Raw genomic sequence first — 23,739 nt, 5'->3', positions numbered from 1 at the left:
GATAATCAGCAGAACAAATAACAGCATGTTAGTATTTTTATTTAATAACAAGGCATGTTTTAAGTTTTATGCTTGTTTGGCTTACTTGAATTTCTACTTGATTTGAGTAAGACGAAAGTCACCTTAAATGAATATATATGTCTAGATAGTCACTTGTTTTCAACATGTGAGTAAGGGAGAAATCATAAAAATGCTATAGAATCCTTTGTTTTGACTTTCGGGTTGGTGGTTTATTTTTTATACAGATATAGTTCATTTTCTGAAGTGTTAATGGTGCAAGAATGAAGTCATTTAATAATTTAGAGAGTCAAAACCCAGAAATCTTATTTGAATAATTAAATGAAACTATTACTTTTCCAGCGGCCTGAATGCACTGTAACCTAAACTTTCTTGTGGTGAAGCATCCCATTCCAACTTTTACTTAATACCTCATTTTCCTCAGGTCCTTTCAACTCCAGTTCTTTCTTCAAGGTGCTTCCTTGAGTCTCTTGCCTTCTCTAAGTGATCTGTGGCAAAAGACCACTTAGGAAGAGGTCATATAACATTGTGGAGTTTTCTTGGGGGGAGAGGGGATGGCCATAGGGGAGGAATAGAATGGCATGGAGGGAGGACCTTAAAAATGTCCTCCATTTAAAGAATTTTTTTAATGTAAGTTAGGGCCCCCATCACTGCCCTAGTTATTGTCACTTGTTCCATTGAAAATGCAAATCTGAATGAGGCTGATACATTTAACAAATTTCAATCAGCAAAAATATTCATACCTTCTAGTTCTCTTTTTTAATCTATGGCAATATTAACCGTGGCTGTCCAGAAGGGTAATGTACTGAGGCCTGTCTTCTTAGCTTGTAGCAGCTCCTGCACCAAAAAGCAGAAAAAACGGGTTTTGTGCATATGTGTAAGTTTGCAACCATAATATTATTCTTTGTAATAATATTGAAAAGAAAGAAGTCTTAAGGGAAAATGAGTTGACTGTTACATTTAGAGGTAAAATCCCTTTGTAATGTTTTAAAATTCTTTATATAGTTTTTCTTAGAAAAATCTGAATCTTGGTAACTTTGAATATTGGTTGATATTGTTTTCTACATACTAATAATATTCTGAATATATGCCACCAATTATACACCTTCCTTTTAAATAAGAAACACCTAGGAAGGGTTTTTTATGAAACAAAAATTATGGTGTTAATTTCAGAGAACTCAGATTTGAACTTAGATCTCTTTAGGAAGGCCAGGAACAGGAGATGACATGACTTAAGAGGTGAACGAACATACCTTCAAGCAGGCTGTGAGATTCCACAGAATTATCTCATGTCGACCTCTACAGGATGTCCCTAGCAGCAAACCTTTCTTTGGAAGAAAATGTTTAGTGTTTTTATCCCAATATGTTTTATCTTTTGTAAATAAGACTGTGGTTTATTTATTTATTTTTTACTCTGTTCTTTCAAAGATTCTTCAGACTTTGTTAGGAAATCTAGCTTTGTTTCTTCAGTGAGCATAGACAGGTATGGACAGAACAGTCTCCTAGTGTTCTTGTAACTGCTGTTGACGTGCCCCTTATTCTCACAAGTATAATATTGCCATGAGTTGTCCATAAAATAAATAGCTTTAATTTTATACTTTATACCTGTTTTGTAACTGGCTAGATTTTCTGTGTCGGGAACTTTGTGCCCCTCTAATAGCTCACCTAAGATAGATTAAATATTTTCCCAAGTGGATCATGCTAATTTAGACTTCTCTAAAACTTTGCATTTATTTTCTCTTATCTGTTTTCTCTTACTCATCATAAAACTTTTAACTCAAAAATTGTGCTGTCTTCCCTATGATATATCCTCTGATGCCTTACCTTAATGTTGGGTGTCTTATTTAAATGGATACCCTCCCTCCTGCTACCAGCACTACCATTACTACATCCTAATGCTCGGGTGTGTTTTGATGTGTGTAAGTGTATTTTTGCTATCTGTTGCTATGGAACAGCCTACCCCTTAGTGGCAGGGAACAACTAGTTTATTTGTTCATAATTCAGTGGGATGGGATTTGGGCAAAGGCTCAGCTGGCCAGTTTTTCTCCTTCTTGTGGCATCATGGGGGATCTTACTTGGCTTCATTTAGCTGGTGGCTGGCTTTGGATAGAATGTCTGAGAAGACTTTTCTCCATATTAGATACTCCATTGCGCCACTAAGTGGCTATTTTCTCTCTGTGTGAATTGTTAGGGCTTCTTTGTAGCATGTGGTCCCAGGGTAAGTGGTTTTTTATTTTTTTAATTTTTTTATTTTTTTAATTATAAGATGGAATCTTCCAAGGGGTATGAAAGTAGAAGCTGCTGATTTTTTAAGGTTGTGCACCAAGTCACAGTGTCACTTCTGTTAAATTCTGTTGGTCCTAGCTGGTCAATAGGCCAGTCCAGATTCATATGAAAAGGCAAAAGAAAATGGATGGCAAAAAATTTGTAGCCATTTTTCATTTACCTCAAGGTGATTGCTTTTTCCTTTGGGCATAAGTGGGATCGACCAGGGTCAGAGCTCCAAAGAAAAGAAGAAAGATAGCTACCCTATTTTTCTAATTCTAAGAAACATCTTTTGATTTGTAAATGCTCTATAAATCTGCATGTTTAATATAACATTGTAGAGTCCAGCCTGAGTCAGTAAAATGGAACTGATAGAATAATTTATTATTAATCTGTAATAAAATACTATCCAGCTGTTAAAAATGGTAAGTTAGAAAATGACAGGAAAAGATTACATGATATATTTATAAGTAAAGAAAGAAATTACAAAACAGCATGTATATTCTAACCCAGTGTGTGTGTTCAGGAATGTGCATGTATATGTACGCATGCGGACAAAATATTTGGAAGGATGTGCTCCAAAATGTTAATATTATCTGTCTGTTATGGGATTACAGATGACTTCCCTGTTTGCCTCTATACTCGTCCTATTAAAAAAAGGAGCAAAGTTATTTATGTGCAGTACACAGAAAAGAAAGCTATTTTCATTCAAAAGAATAAAAGGCACACATGAGACTAAATTTTGTGTTTGCTATAGTACATTTAGTCTTCAGATGAGATTTCTTTGGGGATAATTTCCCCACATGTTTGGGTGGAAAGAGTGGAGGTCCAAGAGTACCTATGCCTTGTGCTGATATATTTTAGAGAAAGCTTATGATGTTGTTACATCACCATTCTAATGTATACTGATGTATTCTGAAGTAAATCACACTTTGGATTTCTGAATTCTTTGGTAGGTTCATCTTCCTTGGACTATCAGTTGCAGCATATCTGAGATTTTAAAATCTGGCCCTGTGGTATTTTATACCTGGAAAACTTGAATCTACTTCTGAAGTTTACTATTAAAACTATGAAAGTGGATCTTTTGTATTTGAAATTTATTTTGAGTTGTTCATTATTTTACTGTAAACCAGAGTTTTAAAAGGTCCAGATTAAAAAATAAAAATAAATAAAAGGTCCAGTTTATGTTTCTCAGTTTGGGATTAAAAGGTGTGAAAAAATTAATTACATGTGTAAATATAATACCTTAAGTTTATAGGTGAAGGCTTTTTTTCTCTTTTCTGAGAAACATATTAGTAATGCTCTTATTATCCTGTTTATTTTATGGAAATGTATTTCTATTTTATAGAAATGTATTATCCTTTTCATTCTTAAATGGATTATTATTTTTAATTAAATATTTTTATTTGTCTGAAATATGCTAGCCAGTCTGTTTTAAATATTATACATCTTTTGTAGAAATTTATTTCTGTTTTAAACTACTTGGATTAACCTTAATTTGAATAATATCTTGCAAATCCAAAGTTGTGTATAGCAGAAACAAATTACAATTGTATTACTCCACCAAACGAAAAAACCTTGTGGCTATTCTGTCTTCAGCACTAGTCAGTGATAACTATTATTTAAAAATGGGTAATATAGAAGCAACAAAAGGGGAAAAAAAGCAATAAAGGTTGGCCTTGATATTGTAAAAGAGAAGGAAAGAAATACATTATTGTATACAGCAGCAGTTTGTGCAGTTCAAACTTCTGTAAGCCTATTATGGGGATGGTGATACATACCCCAAATAAGCAACTGCTGCACTTGATTTTGAGGGAAAGCAAGAGATTTAAATAATCAGATTTGCATGTTATTCTGGATGGAAGGAAGACAAGATTAGAAAAAGTTAAACTCATGAAGCCATGGCCATAATCTCGTGTAAGATTTTGATTGCTGTCGGCAGGAATGAAGAGAAAGGGGGTGGCTCAAGATATATTCAGAAGGTGGAATTGATAGAATTTTGGTGATTGTGTGAGGTGTAGAAGAGGAAGGAGATGAGGAAGATGCTCAGAACTCTAGTTTCAGCAGTCAGTGGATGATGATGCCATTCATGGAGTTTGGCATTATAGGAGAAGGAGGGAAAGAACTTGCGCTCAGGTATCTGATGCAGCCTTCTACCTCTGTGGAAGTTGAAAAGAAAAGCAGTGTCCTTCAACAGCTTGAAGGGAAGGGCAGAGCCTTCCTGAGAAAGTCTCCTTTGAAGACTTTTTGTCTTAATAATTACTGAGTTATATGTTAGATGGAAAAGTTGGAAGGAGAATTTGTGACCCTTTCTTCCTTCTACATTGGTAATTGAAAAGTTTTTTTCCCTTGCTTTTTCCTTACCTCCCTCTGCTGGCTGATCTGTTTAAATAAGCTTGTCAGCTCCCAATGCGTTGATAAACGGGGCTCTTAGACATCTGGCTTCTAGGAACAGTAGCATAAAGATCAGAAGGGTGGTTACCTGTGTCCTTTCGTTAGGGATTTTGCAAGTTGAGATGATCCTCAAAGTTCCCTGTTTTTTTCAGGAAACCCAGAAATGCTTGATTTGACTGTGCTAGTGTGGTAATAACACATTTTTAAGGATGAGATTTTACTGTTTTTCAACTGAAAATTACTTGAGTATACGGTCTTCATGGCTTGTTGACTCTTGTACTCTTAAAAGGCGAAAGCAAATGTCCACAAGAATGACTCTTGATTCTTAAATATGCTGCAGTTTTTCCAAAACAAATATATATATATATATATATGGAACTTTCTTATGTTTGACATATCCATTATGGCATATTTCAGACATAACAAAACAGTAAACTAGCTAGGAGAAAATATTTTGTGGGATATTTTTACATTTAATAAGAGAAAATGTGGCTAATTATAATTGTTTTTTAAAATATAAATAATATTTGTTTGTTTTAATTTCAGATAGAAAATGCTGCTGAAGAACCTAGAGTTTTATGTATAATACAAGATACTACTAATTCAAAGACAGTAAATGAACGGATCACTTTAAATTTACCAGCTTCTACTCCACTCAGGAAGCTCTTTGAAGATGTGGCCAACAAAGTAGGCTACATAAATGGAACCTTTGATTTAGTGTGGGGAAATGGAATCAATGCTGCTGATATGGTAAACCCTAGACATAAAGCCTGTTCTTTTAAACTGCTAATAATATCACAGTCATTATTGTTGTTGTTATTAATGAGTATATTAAATCCTGGAATCTTTTTTAATATCATAAGCAAAACTATAGGGATGCCTGGGTGGCTCAGCGGTTGAGTGTCTTTCCTTTGGCTCAGGGTGTGATCCCATGGTCCCAGGATTGAGTCCCACATCGGGCTCCCTACATGGAGCCTGCTTTTCCTTTTGCCTATGTCTCTGCTTCTCTCTCTCTGTCTCTCATGAATGGATAAAATCTTTTTTAAAAAATTAAGTAAAACTATAATAAATAATTTAAGAGCCTATTTGCAACTCAGTAATTGGATCCCTTTTCATCTCTTTGCCTTCATTCTGGATTTAGCATTTGCTTATCCTAAAGTTTGTATGAAGATATTTTATTAGTTTCTTTGTTCCTGTAAGAGGACTAGCATATTATATCAACTATGGAAAATTTTCCAACTTTACTGTGTGGAATGTTAGTCATATATATATTTCATAAAATTTCATTAATTAATGTATTATTAAGATTTCATTTATTTATTTATTTGAGAGCGTGACAGCATGTGTGTGAACTGGGGAGGGCCAAACAGAGAGGGAGAGCATCTCAAGCAAATTCAGTGCGGAGCCCTATACAGGGCTTGATCTCATGACCCTGAGATCATAACCTGAACCCAAATCAAGAGTTAGATGCTTAACTGAGCCACCCAGGTGCCCCTATTCATCTTATATTTTTAAGCAAAAAAAGCAGGATACAGAATCAGGTGTATTTTTTAATCTAATTTTTCAAAGAGAAGAGAAAAATTTAAGTAGAAAGAAAAAAGAAAGGAAAGATATTCACTCATGTTAATAGAGATTATGTACCAGATAAGGTTAAGCACTTGATTAAGAAGGTTGGTGGTATCATGACTTTTGTGTCAGAGATCTCACAGTCCTGTTATAGAAATAATTGTATTGACAAATAATTACATTAACATGTTTGAAATACTACGTTGTAAGTTTGTTCTGAGTGCAAAGAGGAGGTGTTGATCACTTTTGCATGTGAGAGTAGCAAAGGACACCATTGAATTGGATGTCATCTGCACTATTAGAATAATACTGCAAATGTTTTTTTTTTTATTCCCTCTTTGTCCAAATTACCCTGCATATTACTGTTAGAATTGTTTTCAGTCATCTTAAATTGTAGCACTTATATCACCTACCAATTCAAAACCTTCTGTGAGCACACTGCCTGCCAATTTAAAATCAGATTCCCGGGGGCACCTGGGTGGCTCAGTGGTTGAGTGTCTGCCTTTGGCTCAGGTCATGATCCCAGGGTCCTGGGATCGAGTCCTGCATCAGGCTCCCCGCAGGAAGCCTGCTTCTCCCACTGCCTATGTCCCTGCCTTTCTCTGTGTCTCTCATGAATAAATAAATAAAATCTTAAAAAACAAAACAAAACAGATTCCCTTAGGTGAGCAAGCTTGTTAGACAAATTGCAATGGGTCCTTTAAGACTTTGTAATCTCAACTCCCAGATACTGGGCTAATTTGTTTTCTTAACACAAATTTCCACGTTTTTCCATCTCCATGTTTTTGCTTACATTACCTTTTTCTGTCCTGTGTCATTGCTACTTTTTAAAAAAATTTTTTTTAAATTAAAAAAAAAAATTTTTTTTGTCATTGCTACTCTTAAGTTTTCCAGGAAACTGCCTCTGATGGGAAATGAAGTTGAATGTGTTATCTCTATAATATTTGAAGGGCAGAGTTTTAACTGGGTCCATACAAGAATCACAGATGTTTGATGTTGCTTCATTTGCCCTTAAAATCCATGATATTTTGGTTTCTATTCTATAATATATTTACATTTTTAAAATGTGCAACTAATGTTTTACATTAACCAACTTTTTCCCTCTGAAATTGATTAGTAAAATCAGGAGTCCAACAAAATATGCAAAGAGAACTAATATTTAATCTGAAATTCTGAATACTCCCTGTTACATCACCATGTAACTTCTAATGTTGCCTCTTTTTTAATTTAAAGGATAGTTCTATACGGTCATGTGTGTCTCCTCAAGTCTTATTTATCTTGTACTTTTAAGAAACCTTACAAGATGTTTCCTTATGCCACTTCAACAGTAATTTCTTTCTTTGTCCCCCAACTGTATATTTTCTTCTTCTGCTATGCCACTTATCATAGCATTTTTAAATTATAGTTGTTATTCATTTGTGTCTTTTCCATGTGGTAAAATGCATATATTTTGGTGGCTGATATCTCATAGTATTAATTTTGCATCCTCCATCTCTAGTCTCCCTAGGCACTCCAAAGATGGGTGTTAAATTAACATCTATAATAGCTTTAAATCTATGTCAAGATTACCTATTTCTCTTTCTTTAGCTATGACTGTTCTCAAGTACTTGACTTCTGTATTTTTATTTGCTTACTGTACATTTCTGTAAATACACTCTTTTACCTGGTTACTGCACTGTGCTACATGTTGCTTTTGTGCAAACCTAACCCACTTGGCTACCCACCACCTCTTACACATAGATACATATATTTGTTGAGGTAAAATCCCTATGTATTCCTGCTATATTATCTGGTTTCTTATCAGAAATGTGAAGGACCCAAACATATCTTTTCTCCTTTCATGTGGCTTCTCCTAGCCTCTGATTTTTTATGTCCCATTTTTCTCATGGACTTCTAGATGTGAGCCAGTTAAGAGAGATCATATGTTTATTATTTTATTTACTTAACACTTTAAACTTACTGTGTACTTAGAATTGTTCCTGTGTGAGGCTTTATACAAGTAAAACCTCATTTAGTTCTTAATAACCACTCTGTGAGGTAGGTCCTATTGCAGCCTCATGACATAGGTAAAGAAACTGAGTCATGGGGAAATGGAGTTAACTTTCCCAAAGTCACACAAATAGCAAGTGGCAACATCTTTTACAGTTAGAGTTTTTGTTTTTGTTTTCCCTAGTACCTATTCATACTTTCATATAATGTTAAGTTCCTAAGAAAGGCATTGCCCTAAAATAAGTCCTCCTAAGGAGGCATTTCTCATGTTTTGGAAGCATTAAAAATATTCTTTAATATAATAAAATAGTTTTAAAGCAAAGAATGGGGTGTTCATTTCATCTCTCATTTTTCTCAACAATGTACTAGCCTGTGAGTTCCTAGTATAGACTTAAAGCATGCAGAGCTCCTTGTATCATCCACCAACCAGAGTGCACCAGAATGAAATTGCCTTACCAGATAAAGAGTTATGTAAAGACTACATATCTTAGGTGTTTCATTTTCAAGAGTGATCACTTCTGTTCCTGGGATCCTCTGGATCCTGGCAGCGGACTTGAGATAGGCTATCACTTCTTTCAGGAGTTCTTAAAGTTCTTAAAGTGCCCGTGTTGGTATATTACAAATTATTTTGGTTGGATTTTTAGTGTGTTGCTTATCTGGAAATTCTCATATTCATATATCAAAATATGTTTTTACAGTTACATAAAGTTATCTTTAGCTAGTCTTCATGAAAATCCATTATATATTGTATTGAATACATTTTAGAGAACATAGAAACATAAATGTTTATACTTATTTTTTTTGTATAATACTTACATTACTCCTTTACCTTTTTTTCCTCCGGGTTTTTTTTTTTTTTTTTTTTTTTTTTAAGATGTTAGGCAATATGCACATCTGGGATAACTGTCAGTATATGCAAGGTCATGGGGTTAGCCATCCTAATACATGAGTAAATAAGTTAATTCCGAGTCCAGATTAACAGAATTTAGCAGAATCTTTATTTAAAAAAATAGTTTGAACCCAAAAATTGTGGATTCATTTACATATTCCTTGTTTTATTTTATTATACTTAATGTTCCTTGTAATCTGAGATATTTTATTTCATGCCCATAGGCTCCACTGGACCATACCAGTGACAAGTCTCTTCTTGATGCTAATTTTGAGCCAGGAAAGAAGAACTTTCTGCATTTGACAGATAAAGATGGTGAACAGCCTCAAATACTGCTGGTAAACTTTTTAGAAGCCTCGTATTCATAATTTTTCTGTACTGTCACTATTGGGAAGAAGTATTCCAAAGGAAGGAGAGAGATAATTTGTAATTTATGTATAATAAATTATTTTTCTGTTTTATGTTGGCTTACTGTAAGTGTATATGTTAACATGGCAACAGTGGGCATGTAGACCACTGTTGCTTGTGTTTGTAGCATGGTCTGTTGCTGCCCTGGAAACAGGGGTTGCTGTTTTCAAGACTACCACCACGACAGGTATGGGGTAGATCCAGAATAAGTGAAAACACTGCAGAGAGCTCCTATTATGTGTCAGTGGTTTCTCCTTTGGTTAAGTGTTTGCTTGGTTGCTGTAAGTCCTTGGCAGTTATGCCTGGATTTTTCTGTATTTTAGGGTAGGGACAGACCCCCAGAATTCTCCACTCTGATAATTTTGCTCCTACTCTCACCCCCCTTTCTGGAAAAATTACTTTTTCAAGTTATGTGCTTTTTATTTCTAATCATTTAGTATTTGCTTCAGTTCATATTTCAGTAGGCTTTCCGATATGGTCCAGTGGCCCTAGAGCTCATCTAATCCAGTAACTCCCAATTTGAGGGTTACTCCTAAAAAAGATTGAGAAAACTTGGTCTGATTTACCTTGCTGTTTTACAGGCTGAGGAAACTAAGGCTCACAGACTTTATCGACTTTTTCAGAACCCTTCTCTTCAATGAAACTTCACTCAGGAAAAGTTCTTCAATTTGATGTTTTTCATGTAGAAGTCTGTTGTGAATTAGAATACTTGTCTGGACAGTAGACAATAATTAAACACAGAGCATCCATACTGAAGCAATACTAGAATATGCTCTATCTCATCACTTATTTTTAGGACATCGTGAGAAGATTTTGATTAATCTGAATGACTTTGAAATATAAATTACCTATTAATTTTGGGAACTCTAAATCCACAGTTTGGGAATTTTAAAAAATGCACAGTAATTACTCTTCAGCTGTGTCTTAATTATTTATGCTGATTTTATATCCCTGAATCCATTTTAACATCTTCGTTAATAGGAAGTTTTATTGGAGACAATAGGAAATGATCCATTTTATCCAAAACTTTTTAAGTATGGCCTACCTGCTAAGTCTACTTGGCAAGGATGATATAAAAATAAATGACAGACCGTGTCATCAAAGAGTTCACAATGGAACTTTCTCCTTCTCTCCTATAAACAAAATTTGAAAGAGAATTAAGGGAAATTGCAAAAGTAAGAACTTTGAAAAGAGACATGAGCACCTCTCCACAGTGTTTTACATTGGGCATCTATTGAGCCTTCCTATAGGAAATGGGAGAGTATGCATGCCTTTGAATATTGTGGTGGTAATAGTAATGCCTTGTGTTTTTTTCATTGCCTCAGCAATTAGTATGTGTTTTTTTTTTTTCCATTGTTTCAGCAACATATGCCATTCAGTAAATATTGGTTATACTGCATTTTAGGAGGATTCCAGTACCGGAGATGATAGTGTCCATGACCGATTTATAGGTCCACTTCCAAGAGAAGGTTCTGTGGGCTCTACCAGTGATTATGTCAGCCAAAACTACTCCTATTCATCTATTTTGAATAAATCAGAAACTGGTAAGATTTATTACTATTTTTGTGGTCTTTTCACAAAATCATGGCGTGTTAGACTCAGTAATCGGAGAGCTCTCAAGCCTAATCCTCTCATTTTATGGATTAGAAAATTGAGACCCAAAGCAAGATCACTAGTTAACAGAAATAGAACAATAATCTGGCTTCTCTTTCCCTCAATTCGTTGTTTCCCTTACTATATTGTTACTGCCACTATTTAGTAATAAAGTAAAAAAAATATTGAATACTGTATTTTGAGGGAAGACTTTTCTTTTTGTTAGTTTTCTATTTTGAATCTGATCTTAAGGTGACTTTCTTTGGAAGGAGTTTCTATTATATCTTCATGGATTAGGATAGACTATGGGGGGGATACTTCCATTTTGAAGCAGATGGGCCAAACTTATTAGACCTACTGTGTCATATTTTAGTTTAATCATATGTTTGAAACTAATCATGTAATTTTAAAATTCCTGTTAACTTTTTTTCTGAGCATTAATAAACTTAGAATTTTGAATTTTTTCAATTTATTGAGCGCTAAAATTGCTTTATTTATGTAAGAGTTTATCCCTTTATCTGTAAGGTTGATTAATTGCCTTACATATGATCTGAGTACTTCTACATAACATTTGATCTCACAGCAAACCTTTGCAGTAGATACTATTATTCATGTTAAAAGAAGTGGAACCTGGGTTCTGAGAAGCCTTCGATTGCACAGCTGGTACTGCTAGGTGTGACTGCAGAATCTCTTAAGTACTTCAGAAACAGAGATGGTTTTAAGTACTATATGCAAGTATCTAGTATGAAAATAAAACTATAGCATAACATTGCAGATGTTGTCCTAATGTGATCTGTAATTTTCTAGTTAATATATTTTGTAATTAAAATGTAGAATAATGTCCTCATAGCTGATCATTTGTACAGGGTTACTGGCGTATTTGTTCTGAAAATACCAGTAAAAGCTGGTCATGTTTGGTATTTAGAATCATTTGTATCAGTAGAACATTCTATAGTTAAGTACCAGGAATAAAAGAGGGTACAAAATTATTTTCTGTTTCAGATAATAGGAGATAATAAAGCTATTCATTGTTACACTGTCTGTCTAGAATAGTGATTCTCAAATTTTTGTTTCTTTAAAAGTCATTTGGGGACACTTGTCAAAAGTGGGTTCCAAGGCATTACTTTTCAAAATTTCTGGTTAGATAAATTCCATTTTGTTTTAAATAAGCACCCTAGGTTATTCTGAGATAGTTGGAATACTTTGAGAAAGTTCCAGATTTAACAAATCAGGATTCTTGAACTATTTGCTTTGTATTCTGACAACCAATTCAGTCCTTTATGTAGGAGTATTTACAGAACTCCTACTTTGTGCTGTATGCTCTATGGCTCTATGATGCCTATAAATTCCTAGAGACTGACTCATACTTTAAAAAAAGTTCTTTCTCTGATTATACAAATGTAATATATGCTCATTGTCATACTTTAAAATGAAGAAAGTGAAAATCACTATACTACTAGCAGAAACTACTTAGTGATTTTGCTTATTTCTATTTTATCTTTCCTCCATATGTGTGCTTTTAAGAAAATGGGGTATCATATGTTATGAGCATTTTTTACTGTGTATTTTTCTTTAATTCTCTGATAAACATTTTCAGTGCTATTATATAGTATTTTAATATAGGGTTTTCAATGACTGAAAAACGGTATTTCATTGAATGATTTAGATATTTAAGCAAATTATTACTGATGTTATAATGAACATTCTTTTTTTAAAAAAAAGATTTTATTTATTCATTCATTCATGAGAGACACAGAGGCAGAGACACAGGCAGAGGGAGAAGCAGGTTCTGTGCAGGGAGCCCGATGCAGGATTCCATCCTGGGACTCCAGGATCACACTTTGGGCTGAAGGCAGGTGCTCAACTGTTTAGCCACCCAGGCATCCCTATGATGAACATTCTTGTACATAGGTTTTTATTTTTATTTCTGATTATTTCCTTATTTTTATTTCTGATTCTTTCTGATCATTGAATTACTGTTGAAGTTTATTTAAAAAAAAAAATTTAGAGGCCTTTGTTCTAAATTGTCACGTAATAATAGCCTTCATTCCCAATTATATTTCTCACGCACTTCTACTCCACTCCTTTTTCCTACCTGTATATTTTTCCTCCAGTTTTCTAGGGGTCCTGCCTTTCTGAACTAAAATAGTTTATAAGTATCCAAAGTAGTTGTGTTTCAAACATAATGTTGTTAGTGACTGTTGAATTTGCATTTTCCTTACATTATTGTAAATCTTGGCACAGTGTACAAAGTATTTTTATTGGAAAATGCCATCATGATTTCGACCCAGGGCTCCAGGAACACATTTCTCCTAATGCAAGAGGTTTAGGGATTTGATAAATTCTTTTCTGTCTCCCTTGCCTACCAACCCCAACCCCCTCAGGGTAGCTAGCCACTGTTGATAGGAGGTACTATGAGCCGGCCAGGGTGGGGTATTGTGTATATGAATACTAAGGGATAAGGAGCAGATTGAAGGCTAATATGGACTTGAGGTGATCCATTATCTGAATCTATGATAACTGTCCTTGGCCAGTTTCTTTAACAATTCTTTTATTTTATCAGCTCTAGGAGTTGGCCTGTTGCATTCTATATTCTTCATTTTGGACCGTTTGATGGCTACTTCATTACCTGCTGGTTCTGTTCAGGATTTCTTTCCACATGTGCCCCTCACAGAATCACCTTCTTTTCCCTTAGTGGCTCACATTTACAGTATTGATTCATAGCTGTTTAAGTTATAGGACCCTTTTTATCTTTAAGATTTTATTCATGAGAGACAGAGAAAGACAGAGATACAGGCAGAGGGAGAAGCAAGCTCCCTGCACGGAGCCCAATTCAAGAGCCCAGGATCACGACCTGAGCCAAAGGCAGACACTCAACCACTGAGCCACCCAGGTGTCCATACAGGACCCATTTGATAACAGTTGTCATTTGAAGTTTTTTGATGTGGACAATGCTTAATGACAAAAGATTTCTATTCAGTAGCGCTTTTATGAATATTACTGAAATCTTCATAGTTTTGCAAATAGTACCTTTACATGAGAAACTGTTCATTCTGTGCAAATATGGTGCGAAATCAAGTACAAATGACTATATGTTTTTCTGTATGATTTTTATTGCTGATGAGAAAATAAAGAACATTGGTAATAAAGTACTGCCACTCCCTCCTTTTAAACTCTCTTCTCCTATCATCTTTTTTTTAAGCCCGGGGAAGGGAAACAAGTCACCCATAAGTGATACATAATTGGTATATGGGTACACAAAGGACAATAATAGTATTCATCCTGACTGTTGAGTGATTACGGGAGGGAGATGGAGAAAAAGGGAAATTCCAGGCAGTCTTAGCCAACAAGATGTAGACCAGCCTTGTCTCCTGCCAAAGCACTGTTGTTTGTGTCAAAGAATCTTTTTATATGAACTAAGAATGAAATAGTACTTCATTATTAATAATCAGGGCAGATATCATACAAATTTGTGTTTCATATGCACTTTCCCCTTAAGTGCACCTGCTGCTATGCTAAGTAGTAGGATAGAGAGATTAATCAGATTTGATCTCTCCACTCACAGTCTGATAGGGAAGACATATAAGTAAATAGGTCATTACAGAATAGTGAACTGAAGGCTCCAATATAGATTAAAGACAGGGTGCTATGAAAACAACTCAGATTGGAGATGGTTAGGAATTGAAGCAACTTAAAATTCTAAACGATGTACAGTAGAATATATGTATGTATACACACACACAACACATGGTAGTTTTTTTCCCCTTTTTTTGAGAGGGGGGTGGGGAAGAGAGACTCTTAAGCAGCTCCATGCCTAGCATGAAGCCCGATACAGGGCTCCATCTCACAATCCTGATATCATGCATGAACTGAGCCAAAAATCAAAAGTTGGACATTTAACCTACTGAGCCATCCAAGCACCTCTATAAACACAGTATTCTTAAATATGAAAGGCATTAGAAATAAAAACTTGAACCTTAGTCCAAAATGAAAACTGGGCAGCTACTTGATCTCTTCTTAGAACCATACAGATAACATGAAATCTGTTCTTCTTTTCCACAACTGACCAAGTTTTAGCATGCATATTTGTCCTTTCATCACTTTTGGCAATATAGTTATCTACAGAACCTAGCATTTCTCAAGACATTATAGTTGGTAAATTGAAAAAGTATTTTGAAAAACTTCAGTAAACACCTTCAGCATCTGCTGAGAAGAGATTTGATTGATTGATTTGAAATACCCAAGTCATTCAGTATTAGCTGGGAGTAAATAAGTTTAATTATTAAGCAAAGTGTTTACCACATTTTGCTCACTTAATGAGGCATAACTAAAATGATGGGACTGATATTTTTTTGGTGTATGTGTATCTCATAAACTGGGCCTAAAGTCTACTTCAAAGGAGAAATTTCAGAAATGTTCTCAACAATGGTAGCCATATCCAAACAAATATATAAGCCTAAGTAATTTTAAACATTCACTTGAACTTTAAGTTGCTATGAGCTTCTCCTTTTTTCTCCCTCTTCCCTTCCCCATTCCCTCTCTCTATTCTTTTTTTTTTTTAAAGTTTTTATTTATTTATTCATGAAAGACACAGAGAGGGACACAGACGCAGGCAGAGGGAGAAACAGGCTCCATGAAGGGAGCCCGATGTGGGACTTGATCCTGGGTCTCCAGGATCACGCCCTGGGGGCGCTAAACCACTGAGCCCCCAGGCTGCCCTCCCTCTCTCTATTCTTGCCTATTTCTAACTTCTTTCTTTGTAGTCACTCTTTGCATAGTGTGCTGATGTAGACAATCTCATACTTCATGTTCTTGTTAAAATAGAGGAAGTCATTCTAAGTTATATGTAAAATGAATTTATCTCATATGTTACTAATTCTTGGCATAAATTGGTTTATAAGGCCTGATAGCATGCATAGCTGGTTCAGTTCAGTCTTCCTGTTTCAGATGTGTGATAGTTAAAGTAAATGTTTATACTTTTCCACTTTAATCAACAAGTTATCAATTTGGGGAACAAAGATTATTTTTATATCAAGTAAACATATTGAAGTATTCCTCTTTAAATTTTATTAAATGCTGCATAATATCCTTGTATATCTCTGGATATTTAACAAGATATCCTCACTGTTTCTGAGAAACAAGATTTACATAGTACAGCATTTTAGAAAAAGGGGTCTTTCTTAGGTATTGTTGAAAAAATTTAAAGTAATTTCCTACTGAGTAACCTTAACCTCTCAATTTTTACTGTTCATTAAATTCTTATTGTTTTTTTTTTAATGTAAATGCTGATTTATATATACTTGTGTTTTCTTTTTAAAGGATATGTGGGATTAGTAAACCAAGCAATGACTTGCTATTTGAATAGCCTTTTGCAGACACTTTTTATGACTCCAGAATTTAGGAATGCATTGTATAAGTGAGTATTCAAAGAAAAATTTTATAAATAAAACCGATATAAGAATGAAAGTACAGGTTTTAACTGATAAAATCTAATTTACTTTCTTATACTTATTTGTAAAGTTTGGGGCATTTCTCACTTGTGAAACACATCTTGAATACTATCTAAGAAAAAGATCTTATGAGAGATTGACATATAAAATATTTGTGGAGAGAAAAAACCGTCTGTGTGTAGACCAGAAAAGGATAAAATTAATAAGATTTACATTTGGGTTAAATTACCATATTAAAGCTTCCCTACTTACATCTTTAATGTCTTTATAAAGAAATTTTATAGGGGCTTTTAGGCTTTTTGTGATAATCTAGATATTTAAACCATATTCTTCTTTCCTTACACTTCTCAATTTAAGACACAGTTATCTTTTTAAACCTGCAAACTTTGTTTCTAATTAAAATATAATTTAGAGCTGTCCTTTGAGGGTTGTGTGTGTGGTGTAAAAGCCAGTATTGTATACGCCAGGTACTTTAAAATGCTCTATGAAGGAAATCCTTTTTTTCTATGAAGGAAATCCTACTTAAATAAACCGTAAAAGACAATTATTTTTATGAGTATCTTATTATAATATGTTTAATATACTCTTGTGTATTTTCTTTAAGGTATGCATACTTATTTTTTAAGACATTTTAAAGAACAGATTAATTTTACCCTTTTCTTGTGTTATTTTGAATAACATCCTTGAATATATATTTAAAGTATTTTTGGAACTTCTAATATTGATTGTGTTGCTCAATCAAACATTATATTATCATTCCATTCATGTGGAAGGTCATCATCTGAATTTACTTTTGAACATAGACCTTGTAATGAATCCCTCTGTACCCATCACCTAGCTTTGAATATTATCAACTCGTGATCAGTCTTTTTTATTTAATATCCTCTATTCTGATTATTTGGAAGCACACTCCCGTTGTATCATCCACCTGTAAATGTATCTCAGGTTATTGCTAATAAGGTTTCCTTGATTGCCTCATAATTTTTACAATCTGTTCAAATTAGGATCCAAACGAGAGCCATACAGTCAACTGACTGTTAAGAGTCTTAGTCTATTTAATTTATTTTTTAATCCCCTTCCATCTTTTTTTCCTCCTTGCAGTTTATTCCTTGAAAATAAATATATTGAAAACTGGTATCATTTATCCTGTAGGTTTCCACAGTTTGGATTTTGATAGCTGAATGCAATAGTGTCATTTAATATTGTTCTGTTCTCTGTATTTTTATGAATTAATAATTAGAAAAAGAGAGTTGATCAGATTCAGGTTCTGTGATTACTTTTAGATGAGCTTTGCCTTTCATTCGTGTTGCCTTCTTATGCTTTTTCTTGTTAAAGTCTAAATTTTTTCTGTATTTATGAATTAGGGAAAGGCAGCTATTTCATTAGATAATAATAGCTTCAGTTAATAGCCAAATTCTGAATACCCCCAGAGTCAAGGTCTTACATTATTATCACGTTAATATTAATGATAGCTTTTTTTTTCTTTTTTTTTTAAATGATAGCTTTAAAGAATAAAAATGTTTTATAAATAATATTCAAATATTTTATTTCAATAGGTGGGAATTTGAAGAATCTGAAGAAGATCCTGTGACAAGTATCCCATACCAACTTCAAAGGCTTTTTGTTTTGTTACAAACCAGCAAAAAGAGAGCTATTGAAACCACAGATGTTACGAGGAGCTTTGGATGGGATAGTAGTGAGGGTACTAATTTCTCTTGTAATGATAAGTGTTTCTAATATTCAAAGGAATTCTGGGAGACAATATTATGAACAAGATATATTAATAACTTAGTTAACTTTACTATAAACCTCATTGCCTTTTGTTGGAATTTAAAAATAGCTTATTTTTAAAATTTAAGAACTAGGGGTAAAGTTTTGATGAGTTAAAATTTTCTTGTAAAGAAAGTTTAGTTAAACTCTTAATTTTATGTACATAAACTAAAATTTTTAGTTTGTTGTCCTAGATTTTTCTTAATATCTTTCTTAACTCTCAGTGAAAAGTAACAAAAATAGCAAATATTATAGCATTGTGAAACATATGTTACTTTCCCATGTTTTTGACAATTTGCTTTTAAGCAAACTAATGTTTAATTACACTAAATTTATTGCTGTTTTTAATTAAATTTTATCTTAAAATAGCTTGGCAGCAGCATGATGTACAAGAACTGTGCAGAGTCATGTTTGATGCTTTGGAACAGAAATGGAAACAAACAGAACAGGTAATTCATCTCAGGTTGAAGGGAATGTTTTCTAATAAATTATTCATAAGTGACTTTTGTTCTGTTGTAACATTTTTAAAACTTTGGCATTAGTCCAGTTGTTAAAGTATCAAATGGGGAATTGAAAGTACTAGGTTCTCACTTAGCCATTAACTGAGTCCTACAGATCCTCATTAAACCACCCTAGACCTCATTTCCTCATCTTTAAAATAAGGAAGTTGGTTTCTATGATCTAGGTGGTGTCTTTTTAACTGAAAACTGTATAATTCACATATAAATATATACATACATGTGTATGTTTGGTTTTGGGGGGATTTTTGAACAATATTTTCAGATATTTACCAAGTAAATTATACGTATTGTTATCTATAGCAGGTTAAGTATAGTTGAATATTACCTTCGTTTTGACCAAGGAGATACTCTTTTGACTTCTAAGATTCCTGTTAATCTGACTCTTTTGCCAGTAGAAAAAGAATAGGTTAGAAATGGGGAGAGCATTAGATACACCATTGTGGGATGAAGAGAAGGCTGAACTGGGTGGGATTCAGAACTCAGGAAAGAGGAGGGTTTATACTGGCTCTAATTATGGGGGTTGGGGTGTCATAGGGATAAAAAGGGAGGAAGAACCTGTAAGATACTTGTTATAATTATGATGATGGCTGGGGCCAGAGTTTTCGAACTGTAGGTTGTGATCCATTTGTGGGTTATAAAATCAATTTAATGAATCTACATCAGCACTTAAAAAATGGAATAGTATAGAAAAGTATAAGAGTATCACAAAAGTAAGGGTACTATTGTGCAAATTTTGTTAAGTTAGACGTACTAGGTTGTGATATAACATTATTTTCTTACTGTGGGTTATCAAAACTCTTTGAAAAACACTGATTTGAACCACTTAGAAATGCCCTCCCAGATGCAGAAGATATAATCAAAATATGACTGAGGCAGATGAATGAAGAAAGCTTCATTAAATAAATGACATTAGTATAGATGATGATGATGGGTTATAAGCCCTAGACACTTGAAGAGATGTACATTTATGAAAGAGGTAAATTGTAATATGCTTTCCTTTTCCATTCTTACTTAAGAGATATTAAATAAAAATTAAGTTTACTTAGTGATCTAGTTTCTTTACCTAGTCCTATTGCATTTTAGTAAATTTATGTATATAGTAGGGGCTATTTCTTCTTCATAGGTCTGAAGTTACTCTTGTCCTTATATCCCTTTTTGGGACAAGAATTTTGAGGCAAGACATTCACTTGGAGGGTCGTTACTAATGGAGTTACCTGCCTTTTTTGGGACAGAAGGCCCAGTTGGCTAAGTTTGGGGACTTAGAGATTCATTCACGCTTTTATTTTTTTTTTCACTATTCACATTTTAAAAAAATTAAATTCAATTTGCCAACATATGGTTTAATATCCAGTGCTCATCACTTCATGTACCTTCCTTAATGCTTGTCACCCTGTTACCCTATCCCCCCCTACTGACCTTCCCTTCCGCAACACTTTGTTTCCCAGAATCAGGAGTCTCTCGCAGTTTGTTTTCCTTTCTAATTTTTACCCACTCAGTTTCCTCACCTTCCCTTATGGTCCCTTTCACTATTTCTTATATTCCACATATGAGTGAAACCATATAATTGTCTTTCTCCACTTGACTTATTTCACTCAGCATAATACCCTCTAGTTCCATCCACATGAATGCAATCACATCTTCTTTATCCATTCATCTGTCAAAGGACATCTCAGCTTCTTCCACAGTTTGGCTGTGGTGAACATTGTTGTTGTGAACATTGGGGAGCGGGTGTCCATTGTTTCACTACATCTGTATCTTTGGGGTAGATAGCCATTACTGGGTCATAGAGTAGTTCTATTTTTAACTTCTTGAGGATCCTCCACACTTTTCCAGATTGGGCTTCACCAGCTTGCGTTCCCACCAATAATGCAAGAGGATTTCCCTTTCTCCGCATCCTCACCAACATTTGTTGTTTCCTGTCGTTAATTTAGGCACTCTCACTGGTGTAAAGTGGTATCTCATTGTGATTTTGATTTGTAGTTCCCTGATGACAAGTGATGTGGGGCTTTTTTCCATGTTTTTGTTGGCCATGTGTAGGCCTTCTCTGGAGAAGTGTCTGTTCGTGTCTTATGCCCATTTCTTGATTGGATTCTTTGTTTTTTGAGTGTTGAGTTTGATAAGTTCTCTACAGTTTTTGGATACTAGCCTTTTATCTGATATGTCATTTGCAGATATCTTCTCCCATTCTTTTGGTTGTCTTTTGGTTTCATTGACCATATCCTTTGCTGTGCAGAAGTTTTTTATGTTGATGAAGTCCCAGTAGTTCATTTTTGCTTTTTTTTCGCTTGCCTGTAGAGTTGTGTCTTGCAAGAAGTTGCTGTGGCTGAGGTAAAAAAAGTTGCTGCCTGTGTTCTCTAGGATTTTGGTGGATTCCTGTCTCGCATTTACATCTTTCATCCGTTTTGAGTTTATCTTTGTGTATGGTATAAGAGAATGGTCCAGTTTCATCCTTCTGCATGTGACTGTCCAATTTTCCCAGCACCATTTATTGAAGAGACTGGATATTCTTTTCTGCTTTGTCCATAGAGTTGACCATAGAGTTGAGGGTTCTTTCTGGGTTCTCTATTCTGTTCCATTGACCTATGTATCTGTTCATTGACCTATGTGACCTATGTGACAATATGAATTTGACCATAGAGTTGAGGGTTCTTTCTGGGTTCTCTATTCTGTTCCATTGACCTCTGTATCTCTTCATTGACCTATGTAACAATATGCTGGTTCTGTATTGTCTTGATCACAGTTTTGTAATTCAGCTTGAATTCAGGCATTGTGATACCCCCAGCTTTGGTTTTCTTTTTCAACATTCCTCTGGCTATTTGGGGTCTTTTCTGGTTCCATACGTATCTTAGGATTATTTGTTTCAACTGTGTGAAGAAAGTCCTTGGTATTTTGATAGGAATTGCACTGAATGTGTAAATTGCTCTGGGTAGCATTGACATTTTTAAAATATTTATTCTTCCAATGTTTTCCCATCTCTTTGTGTCTTCCTCAATTTCTTTCCCAAGTGTTCTGTAGTTTTTAGAGTACAGATCCTTTACCTCTTTGTTAGGTTTATTCCTAGGTATCTTATGGTTTTTGGTGCAATTGTGAATGGGATTGACTCCTTAATTTCTCTTTCTTAAGTCCCATTGTTAGTGTATAGAAATGCAACTGACTTCTGTGCATGAATTTTGTATTCTGCCACATTGCTGAATTGCTATATGAGTTCTAGCAATTTTGGGGTGGAGTCTTTTGGGTTTTCCATATACAGTATCATGTCATCTGTGAAGAGTTAGAATTTGACTTCTTTGCTAATTTGAATGCCCTTTATTTATTTTTGTTGTCTGATTGCTGAGGCTAGGACTTTTAGTACTGTGTTGAACAGCAGTCGTGAGAATGGGCATCTCTATCATGTTCCTGACCTTAGAGGAAAGGCTCTCAGTTTTTCCCCATTGAGAATGGTACTTGCTGTGGGCTTTTTGTAGATGGCTTTTGTAATATTGAGATATGTTCCCTCTATCCCTACACTTTGAAGAGTTTTAAGAAAGGGTGCTGTGTTTTGTGAAATGCTTTTTCTGCATTAGTTGAGAGGATCATATGGTTCTTGTCTTTTCTTTTATTAACGTGACTTGTCACTTTGATTTATGAATGTTGAACCACCCTTGCATCCCAGAAAGAAATCCCACTTGGTCATGGTGAATAATCGTTCTAATATACTGTTGGATCCTATTAGCTAGTATCTTGGTGAGTATTTTCACATCTATGAATTCTTCATAGAACCAGCTCCAAGGGCAGCCCTGGTGGCTCAGTGGTTTAGTGCCACCTTCAGCTCAGGGCGTGATCCTGGAGACCTGGGATTGAGTCCCACATCAGGCAGGGCTTCTCCCTCAGTCCGTGTCTCTGCGTCTCTCTCTCTCTCTCTCATATGAATAAATAAATAAATAAATAAATAAATAAAATCTTAAAAAAATAAAAAGAGCCAGCTCCTAGTTTCATTGATCCGTTCTACTGTTCTTCTGGTCTCTATCTTGAGTTCTTCTCTAATCTTTATTATTTTTCTTCCCCTGCTTGGTTTAAGCTTTATTTGCTGTTCTTTTTCCGGCTCCTTTAGGCCTAAGGTTAGCTTGTGTATTTGAGATTTTTCTTTTCTTTTCTTTTCTTTCTTTTTTTTTTTTTGAGAAAGGCTTATTTTGAAATGTGTTTCCCTCTTAGAACAGCCTTTGCCGTATCCCAAAGATTTTGAACAGATGTGCTTTTATTTTCATTCATTTGCATGAATGTTTTAAATTCTAATTTAATTCTAATTCTAACTTCTTGGTTGACCCATTCATTTTTTAGTAGGATGCTCTTTAACCTCTAAGTGTTTGAGTTCCTTCCAGATTTCTTGGTGTGATTTAGTTTTAGGTTCAAAGCATTGTGGTCTGAAAATATGCAGGGAATAATGCAAGTTTTTTGGTATTGGTTGATACCTGATTTGTTACCCAGTATGTGGTCTATTCTGGAGAAAGTTCCATGTGCAGTTGAGAAGAATGTGTATTCTGTTGTATTGGGATGGAATGTTCTGTATGTATCCAGGAAGTCTATCTGGTCCAGTGTACCATTCAAAGCCTTGTTGATCTTCTGCTTAGAATATCTGTCCTTTGCTGAAAGTGAAGTGTTGAGGTTGCCTATTAATGTATTATTATCCTTGTGTTTCTTTACTTTGGTTATTAATTGGTATAATTGGCTGTTCACACATGAGGGGCATAAATATTCGTAATTATTAAGTCTTCTTGTTGGATAGACACTTTATGTATGATACAGTGTCCCTCTTCCTCTCTTTCTACAGTCTTTGGTTTAAAATCTAATTATCTGATATGAGTATACTACCCCACCTTTCTTTTGAGGTCTATTTGCT

General features: G+C 34.5%; 1 protein-coding gene across 2 annotated transcripts in view; it reads left to right on the top strand.

Annotated features, from left to right (window-relative positions):
• Positions 1 to 23,739, top strand: part of USP47 (ubiquitin specific peptidase 47) — a 118,803-nt gene that overhangs the window by 39,460 nt on the left and 55,604 nt on the right. For both annotated transcript variants that reach the window (XM_072725661.1, XM_072725660.1), the window contains 6 exons: positions 5,224 to 5,427; positions 9,346 to 9,459; positions 10,935 to 11,073; positions 16,442 to 16,538; positions 18,129 to 18,274; positions 18,712 to 18,791. In XM_072725661.1, coding sequence (XP_072581762.1) covers positions 5,224 to 5,427; positions 9,346 to 9,459; positions 10,935 to 11,073; positions 16,442 to 16,538; positions 18,129 to 18,274; positions 18,712 to 18,791 — 780 coding nt within the window. The remainder of the gene's footprint in view (positions 1 to 5,223; positions 5,428 to 9,345; positions 9,460 to 10,934; positions 11,074 to 16,441; positions 16,539 to 18,128; positions 18,275 to 18,711; positions 18,792 to 23,739) is intronic.

Source organism: Vulpes vulpes, chromosome 11 (assembly GCF_048418805.1).
Source record: "Vulpes vulpes isolate BD-2025 chromosome 11, VulVul3, whole genome shotgun sequence".
Taxonomy (NCBI): domain Eukaryota; kingdom Metazoa; phylum Chordata; class Mammalia; order Carnivora; family Canidae; genus Vulpes; species Vulpes vulpes.
The sequence above is the reverse complement of the archived record's forward strand: the minus strand, read 5'-3'. Positions and strand labels throughout refer to the sequence as shown.